Source organism: Cajanus cajan, chromosome 5 (genome assembly GCF_000230855.2).
Source record: "Cajanus cajan strain Asha chromosome 5, NIPB_CcT2T_4, whole genome shotgun sequence".
NCBI lineage: Eukaryota > Viridiplantae > Streptophyta > Magnoliopsida > Fabales > Fabaceae > Cajanus > Cajanus cajan.
The window spans coordinates 39,796,916-39,816,386 of record NC_138521.1 but is presented as its reverse complement, the minus strand read 5'-3'; the positions used below and the strand labels follow the sequence as shown (position 1 = coordinate 39,816,386).

General features: G+C 35.5%; 1 protein-coding gene across 1 annotated transcript; it reads right to left on the bottom strand.

The window, feature by feature from the left end:
* Nucleotides 1–258: 258 nt before the first annotated feature.
* On the bottom strand, nucleotides 259–6,659 carry LOC109792550 (uncharacterized). The gene is made up of 6 exons (XM_020351972.3): nucleotides 6,078–6,659; nucleotides 3,673–4,707; nucleotides 3,193–3,384; nucleotides 2,920–3,071; nucleotides 1,408–1,518; nucleotides 259–666 (listed from the first exon to the last, which is right to left on the bottom strand). The coding sequence occupies exons 1-6, from the start codon at nucleotides 6,231–6,233 to the stop codon at nucleotides 597–599; spliced, it is 1,716 nt and encodes a 571-aa protein (XP_020207561.1). The 5' UTR covers nucleotides 6,234–6,659; the 3' UTR covers nucleotides 259–596.
* Between the last annotated feature and the right edge of the window lie 12,812 nt (nucleotides 6,660–19,471).

The following is a 19,471-nucleotide window of genomic DNA, read 5'->3' as shown; positions in this document are numbered from 1 at the left end:
GATTTTAATCAATCAAAATGTTTTCTTTTCTCTAAAATGGAATCAAACAATATCTTAGAGGGCACGAATGCACCTTGGATTGGAATATCTTTTTCACCAAATTTAGTATTAAATTGGAATATCTTAACAAATGGATATTTTCAAGGGCATAACTTATTTATTGGTGGGACAGGAATGGAATACAACTTAGGGATAGGAGATTTAGTTCGATAGGGGTTGTTTTGCAACGCAATAATATGAATTTCTATCAACTCGGGGTAAACTTTGTAAATATTTACTTTTGCATTATGACCTGTTCAACATGTTCCATGTAACCTTCAATATAGTCATTCTCAGACTATTCAACCGATGAAACACAAGGGCCAAAAAATAAATAAAAAATTTGCGGATAGAACCCTTCTCTCTACTTTCCTTCTATCCTCTCCCATAAGCAGATCAGTTATCCCTACCATGGATTTGATGTTTATTTATCACAAGAGTAAATAATCATTGACAGCAATAACAATAGCAGCAGAAAAGGAGTGAACTTGAGGTATTCACAGCACAAAAGGAAAGTATCAGCGGATTCTTCAAAGCAGATACTCACTCATCAACAACTAGCCACTGGAGTTCTGTGTGGGAGTTGAATCAGATATGCATATGTCCCCCCGACAAAGTGGGCACACCCTGTGCATAGTATATAATGTTAGAAACATGCAACGCCTCTCTAGAGGTGTTAACATGTTACGTAAATAACATATGATAAAATCATTACATAGGTAGAGAACATAACATGGTAGCTATATCCGGCACAAATGTAAGATTAAATACAAGAAATCCAACCATTAGGGCCTCTATAAAAGTTGTCATGACGAATAGGCAAGAACTAAAGACAAGAAATTGAGTTTATTATGTAAATCTACAATCCCTCTCGAATCTTTAAATGTGTCATATCCATCACCAAATATGTTATGTTTTGGAAATAATAGCATAGGTAGAAGTGTCAATAGAAAGAAATATAGGAGTGGATGAAATCTTCAGTTTTTTCCCCGATCTAAACCAATGGTAATTGATGGTTAGATAGTCATTTTAGTGATTGTTGAATGAGTCTATTAGGCATAATTTCTACTAAAAAGTCTCACAAAAATCATCTTACAAAATAATCTACCGAAATTTATGTTTTTGAATACTAGAAGACTTTTTTTAAGTGAAAAAAGTCTCAATTGATTACAACTAGATTTTTTGTCGTATTTTCAAAAAAAAATCTGATCATCTTGATTAAATGTCAAGAGACTTTTTTATATGCATACAGTATGGCTATATACTGGCACCAGTAAATGGAACAAAAGTTAAGTTTGTATAAATCTGATGTTTCAATTTACCAATTTAGTTAATACGAAAAAAATTCATATCCTTATTTTCTCATACCTGTGAATCTCCTTCAGCCACTTGTCTATACATGTTCTATGGAATTCATGATGGCACGGCAACACTCGCATGTTGTCTCCATCCTCGTACTCCACAAGGCATATATAGCATCTGTGAAAATAGGGATTAGCAAAGTTAAAAACAGTAAAATACCACTATAGTGAAAATAGCAATTACTATTTCATAACACCAGTTAGTATTTTCTTCTTGTTATGTAAAACTTTTGACACGCAAAAAAACAAACTGTGATTAAAAAACAGCGGCATCCTATAACATTACTTCATATTTACCTTCCCTTTTATTTTGGGAAAATTCCAAAATGTTAACATTTATATTAGAATATTACCATTTATGTTAGTTCATAATATAGTCCACTGTATTTACATTGATTAGATTAAAATAACTGATTATTAATAAAGACTTAATTAAACATTTTCTCTCTCTATTATGACCAATGTATGATTTTGATCCATAGTAATTTTTTAAAGCAATCAAATCCCCCAATTTACTAATTGAAAATATTCCCTTTCTTAATTACTAACAGAAGTTCATAATGTGGCTAACCATTTACATGTGACATGACACTTTAGTAATGGACCCACTGGTAAACTTTATCTAAATTTCTCAGTATAAATAAATAAATTACTTAATGTATCACGCTACGCATGAAAATAGTGGATCATAGCATCTTAGTGATTGGATAACAAATTGTTGGAAGGCCCTGGTTTCTTCAATTAGAAAAAATAGAGGATTTGATTGCTGCAAAAAATTATTAGGGCTAAAACTCACAAATTGACTATTATAAATTAATTAAGCCTACTAATTAATTAATTAAACCAAACAAAACAATCCTGGCCAAGATTTACTTACCTCACAGATGAGTTAGATTAGTCTAAAACGAAAGCTTACGACATTAGTACGAAATCAAAAAACCAAAGGAATTATTGGGAGCTAATTAATTAATTAAACCAAAAAAATTAATTAAGCCTACTAATCATTATGCGAGGGATTATTTTTGCGTTATCTTAAGAGTATTCTCTAAGTGGTTTGTAAATAGGATCCATAAATACCAAAATGTTTATGCAGCCTAACACTCAATTTCATTAAATCACTTTCTTTAATCATAGTATTAAAGCTTCAACAGCCAAGTGGTGAAAAGATTGACTGTGTCATCCCATTCTTCTACATAAAAAAGTCAAATTTCAACACAAGGTAAAAGTTCCACACTTCAAGCCCGAGGGTCTCTTTCATGAGGTTGCTTTTTAGAGATAAAGTCATTCAAGAGTCTTCACCTAACATCTAAAGCTTTTGGGATAACCGATCATCAACAAGTGGCCTATTATGTAAACTTTATCTGACATGTCACTAATAAGAGATGATAATGACAAAATTAACAATAAAAAAATAAAAATAAATAAATAAATAAATAAGATGAAATGAAAGCTGAAAAAATGGAAAATCCATTGAAAGCATTTGATAAACTGAACATCAAGAAATGGGAATAAGACATACTGTGCACCATCCTCTTGATGCTTATGCAACTTCTCATATAACTTGACAGGCAAGGACTCCACAACATCATTAGGTGCAGGAACAGATCCAATAGAAGATACAGAAGGGCGAGAAGATAAAACAACAGATTGCTGGTGAATTTCATCCAGAACCTAATAAAAAATATGTGCAGATGATTCAAAATTGTATAAATATATTAATATATTAATATTATATTATTAATGATTAATGATAATCAGAAACCAGAGTAGTTAAACAGCACATTAAAATTACCTCAAATAAGGCTTCAGCTAGCATCACAATTCTTGATATGCTAGCTCTAGCACCGGTATCATCATTTGAAGTGTCTCCATTATTGATTCGGCATGTACAACGACCATTTCTATTCTGACCAGACAAAATACATGATCTATCATGTCCAGAAATATTTTCAAATCGGCTACCCAACCGCTGAAGAGCACGAACCTAAATAATTTTACATGTAAATCAGTAATGGAAAAGTTTGAGGTAAAGATATTTTCAAATAAGTAGCCATAAGTTGTAGTGTTTCTTTTTTCTAGAAGTTTGTGATTTAATTATGACAACATAGATATCAACCTCATTACTTTGCCACACTTACTAGCTTACAAGCATGACATTTGGATCATGCTTTTTCTAAAATAAAATAGGATATGAAACTAGCATGTTAGTATACTACTATATTAGTATATTATCAAATCATCAGTACTCGCTCAAAACTCAAAATTCACAAACCTGTGACCGTATTCTTCTTCTCCGTTCAAGGAAATTGGACCTATGTTCCAGCAGATTCTGATACCTACCATCTCTCAATCGTGAAGCTTCAACCTCATAGTCTTGGATGCCAAACAAGGAGTTAGACATACTAGATGGAGGATAACCAGATATAGAAGAAGAATTCACTGCACTATGATTAGATGGTGACACTCGTGAATCTCCCTCCACTGCTTGTCTTTCAATATCCTGTCTAGGAAGGTTAACATCAACCAGCTCCCTCTCTTGTTGCAGAGGGCGAAGTTCAGATAATGTTGATGGACGAAGAACTCTGTCATGGAGCCTTCCAACACTTAAAGTTCGGCTAAAACGAACATTCTGTTCAACTGATTCTCTAGCTCCATTTTGTTGATCAATATGTCTAGTGTCAACATTTTCTGTGTCTATTTGAGTTCTTGGAGAAAATAAGTTCACACCTGGACCTTCACTTGTACAAATTCCACCTGTGGAACTGCTCTGCAGGTTTCCAGGTACAGCTGATGTTGGGGCATTTGACCTCAAATTATTAGAAGCATGTTCGCGACATTGTGCATGTATTTGATTGAAAAATGATGCAGGAAGCAAGTCACTACATTGTTGGGTTTCACTTCTGTTAATCAAACTTCCAAGAGATCCACGATGGAGATTATGCTCATCTTCATTGCCAAATATTGAGAGACTTGCAGAAGACACAGGACAAGGCCTTGATGACCCCAAACTGGTGGTTCTGCTAAGTCCGAAGCTTACATTACCAGGAATGAGGCAAAACCGGGAAAGGAAATGACTAGTAGGGTTCAAGGAATGAGTTGACGATGAATGAATTGAGCTGCTACCAGTTCTGGATGTGTTATGGATGCTTGTTTCACCCCATTCATGAAGGTCAACGTTAGAAGGCATAAAAGTCATTTCACCAGCATTAACCTTTCTAAATGACTCTGTTTTCACCTCAACTGAGTCTGTTCCATTGCCATCAGTGTATGTAACAGCAGTGCCATTGGCTTTATTATGATCACAAACCTATAACAAGTGTTACAAATTCTATTTAGGCAGTTAATTAACACCACAAAACTGACTAAATCAACCAAATCTGCAATCAATACAAGATCGATACAGACCTGTTTGGATAAATTACTCCATAAGCACTTTTGGGGAAAAAAATAAGAAGAAAAAAAGAAAAATGAAACAAACTTCTTCATGAGGTAAAACTAGTTTATGCACAAGTTAATTTGTAATCTTTTGGAGAAGCTATATGAGAGAGCTTCTACAAATTAGCTTATGTATAAACTAATTTTACCTTATGGATAAACTTAGCTTATTTTTTCTTCTTATTTCTCCTAGAAGTGTTTGTATAAAAGTTTATTCAAGCAATATTTGAAAAGAAAAGAAAAAAGTAAAACAATTCTAACAGTTAATTCCAAGACATTAAAAGGAAATTTTGATTAGATAATGAGACTTCCATAGGCATAGATGAAAATATTTTTGGTAAACCAGGATTTTCAAAACTTGTTACAGAAAATCTGGGTAAAAATTGTCACCCTCTAGTATAAAATAGGTGTGATGTTGCATCTTTCAAAAAAGAAGTTTATTAAATCGTCATTTTTCTCCATAAAGAATCATTTGATTAAGACATGTCTTTCCACGGTAAAATGCAAGGCAAGAAATAACAGTTTCCTTTGTCTCCATACACAATAAACCATATTTTGACGTTAGAGCTTTAACGCTATAAGAAGACAGGTCTAAACTCATCCTTTAAAAATCGATGAAAGACAACCCTTGCAATATTTGCAGACCAAAAGTGACATTCCAAGTGAGAAAGTTTACCTAATTCCTTTTCTCTTATCTACTAATGCTCATAAAAAGGAAGCATGGCTCCCCAAGCACATATTATTATGATTTATGAAGGTATGACACAAAGCAGAATTTCAATAACCTCAGAAAATATGAGTTAACAACTCTATATTAAAAACAGTGAAATAAAATGTCTTGTTTTAAATCAAACAACAGCACTTACAATGTAACCATGAGAAATCAACACCAGGGTACCACCACAACCCCATGCATATGATAAACATCTTACATACTCGTTTAAAGAAAAACTAACAGATAAACTGCAGAAAACTCTTGAAACGACGATGCTACTATATCAAATTCACTATTAGTCTATTATTGAACAGAACCATGCAGTAAGTAAACTCCGAAACCTTGGCTGCATGATCCTAGTACCAACCTCCACTTCACAATCCAAATATCCTTATAGCCTCAAAGCATATCAGTTAAGACCTTTAGAGGACGATAAACAAGCACAAAATGAAAACAAACAAAAATAGTGAAGGAAAAAAAATAAAAAGTAACATGCAAAAAACTAAGAAAAGACATCAGTGTGTTACCTGGTCGTCATTTTTACTATCGTGAGACCCAGAAGTTGTTCCAAGACAATAAGATTGAAAAACTCTAAGGCCCTTAGATCGACCCTTCCTTAAACTCCCCGAAGAAGACGACGAAGAACTGCAAGAGGAAGTGGCTTTGCTACCATTGGAACCCATGGCCCCAACAACAATGCTTCCACTTTTCCAATGACCCAATGCACCAAAAAAGAAAACCCAGAAATCAAAATCCTCTCTCTTTTTGAGATTCCCACATGGGTCAGATCTACACAGAAGCAAAACTAGAGCTGCATTGGTATCTGGCACTGCGTTGCAGTGTGGCGGGGACCAAAGGGAAAAAGGGTCGGAAGAAAATGAAAGGATAGAAGTTGCATTTTAGGTGGTGATGGAAGTAGCTGTGTGAATGGGACAAAGCAACTCACACTTGTTGCAGAGGGAAGAGAGAGGATGAGCCTTTTTTTCTAAGAAAGTATGTTGTGTTATTGAACAGAGAGAGGACAGAGTTTTCTCTGCCACGATTTTGAGATTCAAATTAATTTTGGACGTACGCCATTGCTAATGCTGTTGCTTGCAGGGTGTCTTCGTAATTGCAGTAAAATTAAATTTGCGATGGGTCAAGTGGCCCAAGACCACGGAAATTAGAATTCCTAACCAGGTTTGGTCTTAAGTCAAGGTCCATTATGGGGCCCAACAATTGGTTGACGGGTTTGTAACTTAAAGTCAAGTGTCTTTATGAATGATGTATTATATATTGGAAGGTTGGTGGAAAATAATGAGTATTAAGAGAAATATTATATGATTTTTATCCAAATCACATGTATATTTCATTACAACTACGTGGTCGGTTTAGTGGTGAGAGTTAAAATAATTTGCTCAAAGTTTTATGTTTATTATATCTTAGTGTTGCTATTATAATTTTGACAAATAAAAAAATATGTATATTTTACTAGTGACAACTATGCTCGAATTGTGTAAAATGACCATGAGTGACAAAATTATCCTCCAAGTATTTAACTAATTTGTTTTATTAGTCAAGTTAATGTAAATTAATTTGGATTTTAACATAATATAATATGTTTTATAATTAAAATAAAATGAATAGGTTATTGGTGACATGTTACTCAAGTGACAAGTTTTAGGCTCAAAAAGCTAAACCTATCACTTTTGTAGTCAAAAACACATAAGTCACAAAAAGAGTTAAAGAGAAAGTCATGAGGGATTTTTATGCTTAGGAGGAAACGTTCAAAGATGATATTGTAATCTATAGAAAGGAAACCACGATTTTAGATTGCACTTTTCTAAATGAATATTGCTTTTCGAGGTAAGGGAGAGTGAGATTGTTTTGTTGGATGCATATATTTTGAAATTGTAGGTAGTGAAGTAATCTTTAAACCTCTCTAGGTTGCTAAAATGTATGCTTTTAGAGGGGTTTTGAGCACTTTGACATAGTGTTGGATAAATATGTAATTTCTAATGTGTTAATTTCTAAATTGATTGATGAATTTGAGTTTTTCCCTCTTTGTAATCTTGAGAATTGGGAGTTTGATGTTTGGCTATGTGATTGTGTGAAAATTGCATTCAATTGATGTTTTATAAGAGTAAGGTGTTAATTGGTGATAAAATTTAGTTTTTGGAAATGTCAATAACAGTTTATAAGCCTTTTTAGTGTTAAATGAGTGATGATCGAGCAATTAAAGGCCATAGGAAGCCTCCAATTTGCAAAATTTGTGTATGTGCACAATTGAAGACTTCATAATCATGTTGAGCATGAAAACATGAGATTGGGTGCAAGAGCTCTAGATAACAATCCCTACTCTTTGTTCTCTTAGTGTTGGGTGGGATAAATGTCTTGTTGAATGTGATATATGACATAATTGGGTTAAGTGACTTCATAAAAATTGTAGCCTTGGATGTTAGTTAACTAATGACTTTGGAATCACTAAAAAAGGATGTTTAAAACTCAAGGTATGAACAAATTAGTCAGTAAAGGACAAGTTGTCAGGGTTAGGAAATTATTATACATTCTTTGTAAGTTTAAGTATAGTAGATGATTAAATCTAGATTCAAGATCAACATAAGAATTGTGGATAATTTTATTAGTTTTTTGTTAAATCAAAAGACGAGTTTGAATCTCTAAGCTTAGAATTTTAATGCTAACAAAAAAAACATTTTTATAAGAAAAGATATCTTCAAAAATATCTTTGAAAATACTTATCCGATAAAGTGTAAGATGCAGATCATTTATAAGACGATATAAATCAGACAAAACATGTAGTTTGTCTCAAATACATTAGATGCTTATTATTTATTGAGACTAATGACAAAGCTTGTATTGAATATTTCATTCCTTAATAGATCGAACCAAAAATCCATCTTGGAACTCACAAATTTATTAAAAAGAAGAACCATAGCTTTTGTCAAAACTAGGGATGGGAATAGGCTAGACCAAGTTAGGCTTTGAATATATAGGCTAGGTCTGTTATGCGAAATTAAAGCCTAAGATTGGCCTATTGTATATCATAGGCTTTTTTATAGGTCTAGTCTGACTTTTTTGAAAGTTTGGCCTAACTTATTAGCCTATTTAAATTATTAATGATAATTAGGCCAATAAATTTAATTTTTTAAAATCAAAAAAATTATTTTTAAAATATAGTTTACTCAATATTATTAAAATTTAAATTTTAAAAAATATAAGAGAAAATTTGAATCATTTTCTATGGAAGGAATAATTCATGTGTGATCATGTGTGTTGATGTATGCTTATGTACAAGTCGTAAGCTTATAAACCTATAATGAAAAAAATATTTGTATAAAAAATATTTTAAATATTGATAATTTATTTTTATTTCATAATTTCATTTTTTATTTATATTTTTAATAATATATATTATTTTATTATTATATTATATAAATAAATAGGCTAATCTATCTGGCTTAACAGACTTTTCTATAAGCTTAAAACTGACATTTTTTATATATAAATAGACTTTTTTAAAAGTCTAAACCTAACCATTTTATTAAATAGACTAGGTCAAGTCAGGCTTTAAAAGGGTCAGGCCATAGGTCCTTGTTTAAGGCTTGACCTATTCCCATCCCAAATCAAAACGAAGATCCCTAAAATCATAGAGAAAAGTGTATAAAGTCACTACTACAATTGTTTTGGGTTGACATTGCTTCTACAAGTTTCATTTGGTATGGAAAGTTGATAAGAAGTCTCCTTGATAAGATAAAAGGTATTATTTGGTGAAATGTATTTAATGCTCGCATTAAATGAGTTAAACGATTACTTATAACAAGGAATGACGATGAAGACAGATGAAACAAACTTGTGAGCTGGACTCAAAGTGTTGCAACGATCATTTTTTCCAAGCTATTGTAAAAGTATATTCAAAGCTCAAGAAAGAAGACAGAACATATATAGAGATACAATTGTACAAAAACATATACTCTCTGTAAATCTATTCTTTGTTGTAATAGCTCACTACTCTATATTGGGTGTATAACATCTAAGTGAGACAAACACAACATTTGTGTAATCTTCATAACCATTGTTATAAGGTTGAGCCTGGAGAGATTTGTCTAAAACAATACTTTGTTTTGAGCTTGTATAAAAAAGATTATTTATTTTGAGATTAGATAGGCTTGACTGTAAAAGAATACTTGGTTGTTAAGCCTGAAGAAGCTTGTTGTTTAAAAAAGACTTAGGTAGTTTGCTCAAAAAGGCAAGTCAAAGAATATTTTGGATTTAGGCAAGAGTGACTTGCTAAAAGAATCTTTGTATCTTTATTTAAAGATAGTGGAACTCAAACTGGTTAGATTGAGAATTGGACATAGTCTCGGTGGTTGAGATGAACAAGTATAGAAGAACCTAGTATTCCATCTAATTGCTCTTCGCGCTTCATATGACTAACGTTACCACTTCACTATGAAAAATGTGTGAGTTTTCAATACATATTATTTAACCTCTCTTATAGTGTTTATCTTTTCTCCACAGTTTGGTATCAAAGCTTAATCTTTGACAAGGTTAAGCATCTAATTGTGTTAAAGGAAAAAGATTGTTATGGGAAGTAGTGAAGGATAATACCTACCAAAAAAAGCTTTTCCCACAAGGCCTCCTGCCTTTAATGGAGAGAACTATGCATATTAGAAAGATCGAATTGAGATGTTCATCAAACTCACCCAATACCACCTCTAGAGAATCATCACTCAAGGCAATGTTGTTATCACCAAACCTAAGAATGAATACACTCACGATGGCTACAACATATTACAGCTCAACACCAAAGCAAGATACATCATTGCTTACTCCTTGTCCAGAACGGAGTATAATAAGTTATTCAGCTACTAAGAAACCAAAGAAATATGGGATGCCACCAAGATAACTCATGAGGGTACTGAAGATGTAAGGCTCAAATGAAATGCTACACTTCAAAGACTCTATGAGTTATTCTCCATGAAGAAGAACGAGTCCATAGATGAAATGTTTGAAAGATTCCAAACAATTCTAAATGGGTTAAAATCCCTACAAACTAAGTTCTCCAAAGATCAAAATAACCTTAAAATATTGGACAGTCTTCCTAAGATTTGGGAACCCAAAGTCATAATTATCTCAAAAGTGTGTGACCTAAAAGTTTTCACTCTTGATGAACTTATTGGAGCTCTACGAGTTCATGAGGTTCATTTGAATAATAGAGATCACCTTAAAGCAAATGACACCATTGCTTTGAAAGGTGGTGATACCATCAAAAGAAGAGAAAAAGGAAGACCGAGAAACTTCCACAAAAGGAAGGAAAGGTTCAGGAAGCCAAGCTAGACCAACAACAAAGAGGTTGTCTGTTATGAATGCAAGAAATCTGGTCACATGAAGATTGATTGTCCTTCTCAAAGGAAAAGGTGATCTTCGAAAATGAAGGCCAAAAAAGTCTAATAGACATCTAGGAAGATCTAGATAGCAGTAGTAGTAGCTTAAACGATGAGAAGGCCAACATATGCCTCATGGAAGATGTTGAGTCAGATGCTAATAGCATAGAGGTAAAAATTGACTTAAGTTATTTTTCTGAATCAAATGATGATGAGATGTCTTATGAGACTCTCTTGGCTAACTCTCACATGATCTCCCTTGAGTACAAGAAATTAAAAGAAAACAAAAGATTCTTGAAAAAGAAAATCTTGAATTAAGGAAGAACATGTCAGACGTAATAGGAGAAATAAAATCTCTCAAGGACAAGATCATTAGCTTCGTTCCACCTAAGGTTACAACATTGGAGGCTAAAAACCTACAACCCAAGAAGGACTTATCCAAATTTGCAGAGATTAACTAGTGCACCAGTGTTAGTGTTACCTGATCTTAAAAAACCTTTTGTAGTATTTTGTGATGCTTCTAATACGGGGTTAAGGGGAATTTTGATGCAAGTGGGTAAGGTTGTGGCTTATGTCTTTTGGCAGTTGAAAATCCATGAGAGGAATTACCCTACCCATGATCTTGAGTTAGTGGTCGTAGTACTCACACTTAAGATTTAGAGACATTACTTGTATGGTTCTAAGTTTGACGTGTTTAGTGATCGTAAGAGCCTTAAATACCTTTTTGACTAGAAGGAATTGAATATGAGACAAAGGAGACGGTTAGAATTCCTTAAGGACTATGATTTTGATCTTAGCTATCATCCGGGAAAAGCCAATGTGGTGGTCGATGCCTTGAGTAGGAGTGTAATTAGTGGGCTGGACCCTTAGTTTAGGCTTATTACTTTGTCTTTAAATTCATGTAATGACTCTTTGCATTAAATTTGCACTCTCATTTTTCAAATTTGGGATTTCTTGCTCAAGAAGTTTCTCTCAAATTCTCTCTTCTCTTCTCTTTTTTCTCTTTCTCTCTCTCTCTCTCTCTTTCACAAAATTTCTCTCTTCTCTATTGGAATTGGTTGAAACAACATGATTATGAGGCAAGGCTAATCCATCAATCGGTTAAGGGTTTCAAGAACTATGATAAATTTGAGTCCTTAATTTTTACTGAACGAATTCTCTCTTCCTCTTCTTGTTTCTGTTTAGGATAATTTCATTTTTCATGATATTGAATTTTCGTTTTGAATCATAAACAGAAATAAGAAGATGCAATTTCATATTTGAAATAACCTAAATCAACCTAATTCAATCCGATAATCGTTCTTGAATTTTGTTGGAACCTTGAGTTTGCGATTGTAGTTCTTATTTTAATAGAATTCATAATCTAGATTTAGATCTCTGTATTTATTAATTTTGAATTGAATTAGGTTGGTTAAGAATTCGTATTTGTTATGAAAAATGAAAATTATACACCGTAGGAATTGAAACCTTAAACCAGTATTTTGATAATATTGAAATTCTGTGTTGAGATTCTACCTTTTTTTTATATATTGTTGTTTACAATTTGTTTGAAATAAAATTCCCCTAAACCTAACTCAATAGCATGATAAAAAATCAGAAATAGAATGAACTTATGTCCTTGAGAGATGACCTAGGTTAGTTCTCTATATTACAAAATTTTTTAGAAACCTAGTTTTGTTTGATAGTGACTCAACAACACTATCATCGATTAATTTTTGGTGGCGAGATGTGATGATGGCAAACTTAGGTGAGAAGGATGAATGTTCTTCACCTTAGGCTTGCTCCGGCCATTGATCTTCTCCTTGAAGTGGCTGGACGAAAATTCTAGCTAGGAAGAACCTTGAAAATTGAAAGAAGGAAGAAGAATGAAGAAGAAGGGAGCACCAAGGCAAGGTGAGTAATGGATTACTCACAAAGGTGCTAATCCTAGAAGAAGTTCAAGGAGAACCTAGACTAGGTGTGGGGACTTTGAAAGATAGAAATGGCTAAAACAATTTTAGAATTCTCTAATTTTATTCAAAGTGCTGAAAAGTAAAGAGAATGGTTCAATATATAGGCTAAGGGAGCAAACATAATGGCTCTAACTTTGAAGGAACACAAATGGCGCCGAAAATTTGAATTTCAAATGGGATTTGAAATTTAAATTTCTTGGCAGCCCCATGTGCACGTCCAAGAGCTGATTCCATGTGCACTACAGTTGCATTTAGAGTTAATTTGATGTTGATTTGGGTGGTCCATGTGCAGCACCAAATGGGTTAGCCCATGTGCACCAAATGCAACTCAAATTACTCTTAAATGTGACCTTAATTTTAGCTACTTTGCCTAATTAAACTTTCTCTTTATATTTATATTCTAATGGCCTAAATACATTGGCCAACCAAATAAAATGGAAAGGAAAAATTACAAGAATCAAAATGAGCCCCATATTGAGTACCAAAAGCCCAAAGGCCCATGAAGCCCAAAACTAGGCCCAATAAGCCTATGGCCTAAAAATGCTAGTCTATGTGGTCCAAAATACAAGACCAAAATATATGAAATCTATACTATTATAATATATACAAAATAGAAGAAAATGGATGTCTCAAGGTGGGCCCATGTGAGGAGCAACTTGGGCCTTCCAAGCCCACTAGCCCGTTGGGCTCTAATTGGCCCAAATCTTCATGTCTAGCCCATTCCTCTTGGATCCTTCAAAGTGTCACCTTTTTCCCTTCTAGGAATGATTCCATCATGTGAGGTTATAGGACAAGGTAATGGGGGGGAATTTACCTTGGGTGTAGATGGAGTAGTGAGATTTAGAGATTGGGCGTGTGTACTTACTGAGTCTATGCTTAGGCGCTTGATCTTAGAGAAAGGGCCATATAAGTAAAAGTTTCCATCTAGGAGCAACTAAGATGCATCAAGACCTTAAGGAGATGTTTTGGTGGCCTAGGATTGTAGACCCCTAAAATTGTCCGGGTCGGAAATAAAACTCGAAGACCCTCAAAGATCGAAGGAAAGTCAGCCAGAAGGACTCCTAGAAGACCATAGGATGGCTATCTGTAGGTTTAGAGGTCTTAGAGTAGCTTAAAATAAGGAAGTGGAGGGAATGAAGCCCAATACGGCCGTACTAAACTTAATACGGCCATATTGAAGCTTCAATATGGCCGCAGTGAACTCAATACGGCGTATTGAAGTTTCTGAAACTTCAATACGGCCGTACTGAAATCAATACGGCCGTATTGAAGCTTCAATACAGCCGCAGTGAACTCAATACGGCCGTATTGAAATTTCTGAGCTTCAATACGGCCGTATTGAACTCAATACGGCCGTATTGAAGTTCAAAAATTTTAATACGGCCGTATTGATTCTGTAGCCCGTATTGGGCCTGTTCCCTATAAATATGACGTCAATTGGACGTCATTCAACACTTTGGAACATAGTTTCAACCCTCTCCTTGAGTATTCTGGGGTTTTTGAGCAGTGTTCTGCCCTAGAAATCACTCGGAGAGTTGATCCGACGAAGTTCTTGAGCCCCGAGCCATTTTGCTTGAGGATCGAACCTAGTCGAAAGGAAATCCTCCGGATTTCCATAGTTAAAATTTTATAGGAAGGGAGCGAGCGGGCTTGTAGAGCGAGGGAACGCCAAAAAGCTTCCCAGTTTTACGAAATATATAAAAGCACGCTTCAAAGGTTTCTTCTTAAATCCTTCCTTTTACTGCTTTCTGTGTGCATATTTAAACTGTCATCATGTAGATAGTTAATTTATAATTGCTTAGAATAAATAGGGGTAATTTAGTAATTTTACACTGTTATTTTAGAAATAATCTGTCATAGGGAACCCGAAAGGGGCGCTGTGGGGTGCTAACACCTTCCCCACGCGTAACCGACTCCCTTACCCAACTCTGGTTGTAATGGCCAAAGTTGATTTATAAAATCAATTGCCTTATCCCTTTTTCCAATGTTTTGAGTAAAACATTGGTGGCGACTCCAAAGAACCCTCCTTTTGCGAAAACCACTAATCCATGGAGGGTCCCGCTTGGGATTAATATGGATTGGTGAACCATTTTAATAAAATTGCTCGTTTGACGAGGTCTCAGTTTGAGAATAAGTCATTCTAGCAATACATATTTTTAAACAAATAAAAGAGTCCAACCATCCTTCGCGAATGTCGAAGGCCCGTTTTGGGCCGGTGGCGACAGATGGCGACTCCACTGGGGAAGCTTCGAGAGTCAGTCCCATTTAGTGACAGATTATTTTTTAACAAATAATAGTTAAAAATTACTTTATTACCCCTCACTTGTATGATAACATGTTTATCTATTTGGCTTTAATAACTGTTGTATTTTTAAATTTACGCAATTGTTTGAAATAAAAACTGCACACAAACCTTTGCACACAACAGTTCCCTCTATACCCGGGGGCATGAGTGATTAACCATAGGGAGTGGATGTTAGTACGGCCGGTTGTCGAATGGGTCTATAGGTGCCCGTAGACCGTTGTCGGAAAACATCACTCAAGGTGATAACCATGAACTTGAGTCCGACGGTGCGTTGGAGCTTTCCATCGACCTACGATGAGAGGAATTGGGTCCCTATAATGGGGGCACCTTGGGGGCCTTGGACTGGTGAGAACAGTTAGAACCTACCTTGAATATGCACCTTTCTGCAGGATACCCCTACCTCGTGATTCGCTCGTGACTGTTCGTGGATGAGTGAATTGTTTGTGCATTGTTTATGTGAATTTGTTTGAGCATACATTGCATTTCTTTAAACATACAACATTCCTATTCTTTTAAAATAAAAATAAATAGGAATAAGAATCTTCCATTGCATGGTGTTAACATCTACCTTCATCACATTCATGTAGGTAGTTTCCCTTTTCACCCAAAAAAATACAAAAAAACAAAATACCCAAAAAAAAAGGAAAAAAGGGTTATTTATCCAAACCAAGCAATATCATGCATCATCTTAGGGACATCCTAAAAACATGATAATGCTTAGTTGAATAAACACAATGCATGCATATTCATCGCCATCATCTCATATCATGCATTCTTATCAAAAATCATGGAGGGATCTAGGTTTGCATTTCATACATCCCTCCTAGTAATTCATTAATAAACGTTAATAAAAAGAAAGAAATAATCGATGCGTATGTTCAAGATGGATCGCACGCCATTTGTTATTAAGTGTAAGCCAACAACCGCGCCAAGCGAGCGCACATCAACTCCGTTGTTGGTAATCAAGACGAATAAAGGGGAAGGTCCGACACCATTAAGGATCACAGTTCCAAGGCCTTTCCCCTACGAATCAAATAAGGCTGTGCCATGGATATACGACATCCATTCTTCTGCCGACAGCGATATCTCTAACATCGCTGGACTTGGGGGCATGACTAGGAGTGGCAGGATCTACACTCCCGATGATCTTCATGATAAAGCTCCCAAGAATAAAGAATAAAGAAAAAGAAGAAAAGAAAACCGAGGAAAAAGAATCCGAGGAGGAGACAGACGAGCTGTTAAAGTTCATCCGACAGAGCGAGTACTCCATCGTGGATTAACTTCATAGGACGCCAGCAAAGATTACGCTGTTGTCGTTGATCCTAAGCTCTGAACCGCATCGGCAAGCTCTGTTGAAAGTCTTGAACGAGGCATATGTGTCGCATACCATCTCCCAAGACAAGTTTGAGGGGATTGTTAGTCACATCACGGCTAATGATCACCTCACTTTCACCGATGAAGAGATCCCCGCCGAGGGACCAAATCACAATAAGCCCTTGCACATCTCTGTAAAGTGCAAGGAGTATCACATCATAAAAGTCTTGGTGGATAATGGATCTTCCTTGAATGTGATGCCTAGAAGAACTCTTGATCAAGTGGCAATCAAGGGAGTCCAACTGCGCCCGAGCAACATGATCGTTCGAGCTTTCGACGGCTCTAAAAGAGAAGTGGTGGGAGAAGTCAATCTTCCAATCCAAATTGGACCCACCGTCTTTAATGTCGAATTCCAAGTGATGGATATTACTCCTGCATACAGCTGTCTCCTCGGCCGACCTTGGATTCATGATGCGAAAGCTGTACCCTCTACGCTCCACCAGAAAGTCAAGTTCATAGTGGGTGACAAACTGGTGACTGTACAAGCTGAAGATGACATACTCATCAGCAAGCCATCCAACATACCTTATGTGGATGCAACAGAGGAAGCTTTGGAAACCGCCTTCCAAGCATTGGAAATTGCCAATGTTGAAACGTTTCCTCGAGAAATGAAGAAGGTAGCTCATATGCTCACAAAGAACGGATACTTGCCAGGACAAGGATTGGGCAAGTACTCCCAAGGAATCCCGGAGCTACCCATTATCAAGGACAATCCGGGGAAACAAGGGTTAGGATACAACCCTGTTAAAGATCAAAGAACGAAGAGGAATCAAGATCCTTCTCGACGTTCTTTAAGCCAGATCTTTAGGAAGGCCGGTTCACAAGCGTCAAGGCCGGTCGTCGTCGTCAAAATGTTTTTCTCCTTCCGATAGGGATGTATAGACTCAGTGACTATTAGAGATCACTCCTCGGGGACAGCCCGACCCCCGAGCCTCGATAGGGCACATGTTTCCGCTGCGATTATAATAAAATCATTCTTCATTAATTCTTTATTGCTTCTTTTCTTGCTTGCAATAAAATTCTAGACCACATTATTTTAACCCTGTTTGAATAAGCATAAATGAGGTTAAAATCATCTTGATAACAATAAACCCGCATCATTTTTATGTGGAATTGTGTGTCAACTTGGAGCACCTTTTCTTGGCATCAATAAGTGCCATCATGGATAAAAGAAATCCTAAAGATAATAAGCTCGGCAGGAAACCCAAAAAGGGGACTGCGCAAAAATAAGAGCAAAAGACCCGCTAGGAATCCCACAAAAGGGTGACCTAGGCAAAAGTTAGGGTTACAAAATGAAGACAAAAACCCGCTAGGAATCCCACGAAAAGGGTGACCTAGGCAAAAGTTAGGGTTACAAAATGAATACAAAAAGCCCGCTAAGACATCACAAAAGGGTGTTTTAGGCAAAAGTTAGGGCCGTCAAAAAAAGAAAAAAACAAAATAAATCCATGATGGTACCATCAATTGAATTCAACAAGGGGCTCAAGAAAAGCTATCCAAGTTGTCAAAGCACAATCATTAATAACAAAGATGTGCTTAACCTCATAAGTGTTTAATCGAACAAACCTAAACATTTAAGCCTACCATTGGCCAGCCATTCTTACAAAATCCATTTTTCAAAAAATAAAATAATCCCCTCTAAAACACAAACTTTCGAAAAAAATATATATCCTTTCCTTCTTTTCTCTCTTGTCCCAAACGATTTTTGAATAATCTAGTGGAAACATGGAGATATAGTGGTCAATAGGAGGGTTGACACATCTTCTAAAGAAAGGGAAGGATCATTTGGTTGATGACACCAAATCTCAAATATAATACGCATCATTCCTCGGTTACAGAAGTCGGCAGCGCACAGCTCGTCTAAGAGGAATGGCAAAATCCAAAAACGCATCGGTTAATTCTTTTGAAAAAAGAGTCAAATAGAATTAGGTGCATCATACCGCATACATGCATACAGATGATAGGTGTACTGGAAGATCACTTATTCTCTGTTTATTGAAAAAACAAACAAAAAAAAAACAAAAAATATATAAACTTCAGAAAAAACAATGCGCCCGTACCATGTTCAGTACACCCGTACTAAAATTGGGGTTATGAACAAATTTTTAACTCAAACATGGGCGTACTGAAATGGATGCGGCCGTATTGGCCATAAAGAAATTTTCAAAGACCTCGTCATGAGGCAATTGCATAAAATAGAAAAAATAGAAAAAATTGCTTGTGTATGACAGCAGCAAACAAAATGTAAAGATTCAGAAAATCAACAGCGTCATACAGAATAACTGAGCCTGGAGAGGCTTGCCGAAAGAATACTCTCAGAATAACTGAGCCTGGAGAGGCTTGCCGAAAGAATACTCTCAGAATAACTGAGCCTGGAGAGGCTTGCCGAAAGAATACTCTCAGAATAACTGAGCCTGGAGAGGCTTGCCGAAAGAATACTCTCAGAATAACTGAGCCTGGAGAGGCTTGCCGAAATAATACTCTCTCAAAATAACTGAGCCTGGAGAGGCTCGCCGAAATAATACTCTCTCAAAATAATTGAGCCTGGAGAGGCTCGCCGAAATAATACTCTCTCATAATAACTGAGACATTTCTGTACAGAAAAAGCCGAAAAACAACAGAAAAGGCAAAAATACAGAAAAAGCCAAAAAATGACAAAAAAGGCAAAAATACAGAAAAAGCCAAAAAATGACAAAAAAGGCAAACATACAGAAAAAGTCAAAAGTCGACAAAAAAAAGACAAAGATTTCACATCTTTCAGAATAACTGAGCCTGGAGAGGCTCGCCGAAATAATACTCTCAGAATAATTGAGCCTGGAGAGGCTTGCTGAAATAATACTCTTTCAGAATAATTGAGCCTGGAGAGGCTTGCAGAAATAATACTTCCTCAGAATAACTAAAGCCTG

Bases quoted from the DNA above. Each gene is read 5' to 3' on its own strand.
- LOC109792550 (XM_020351972.3), bottom strand. From the start codon at position 6,233: ATGGGTTCCAATGGTAGCAAAGCCACTTCCTCTTGCAGTTCTTCGTCG. The intron at 3,072-3,192 runs GTAATTTTAATG...ATTTTTTATTAG, and splicing joins TAGCTGAAGCCTTATTTGAG to GTTCTGGATGAAATTCACCA. The intron at 667-1,407 runs GTATGAGAAAAT...TACTATGCACAG, and splicing joins TGGCTGAAGGAGATTCACAG to GGTGTGCCCACTTTGTCGGG.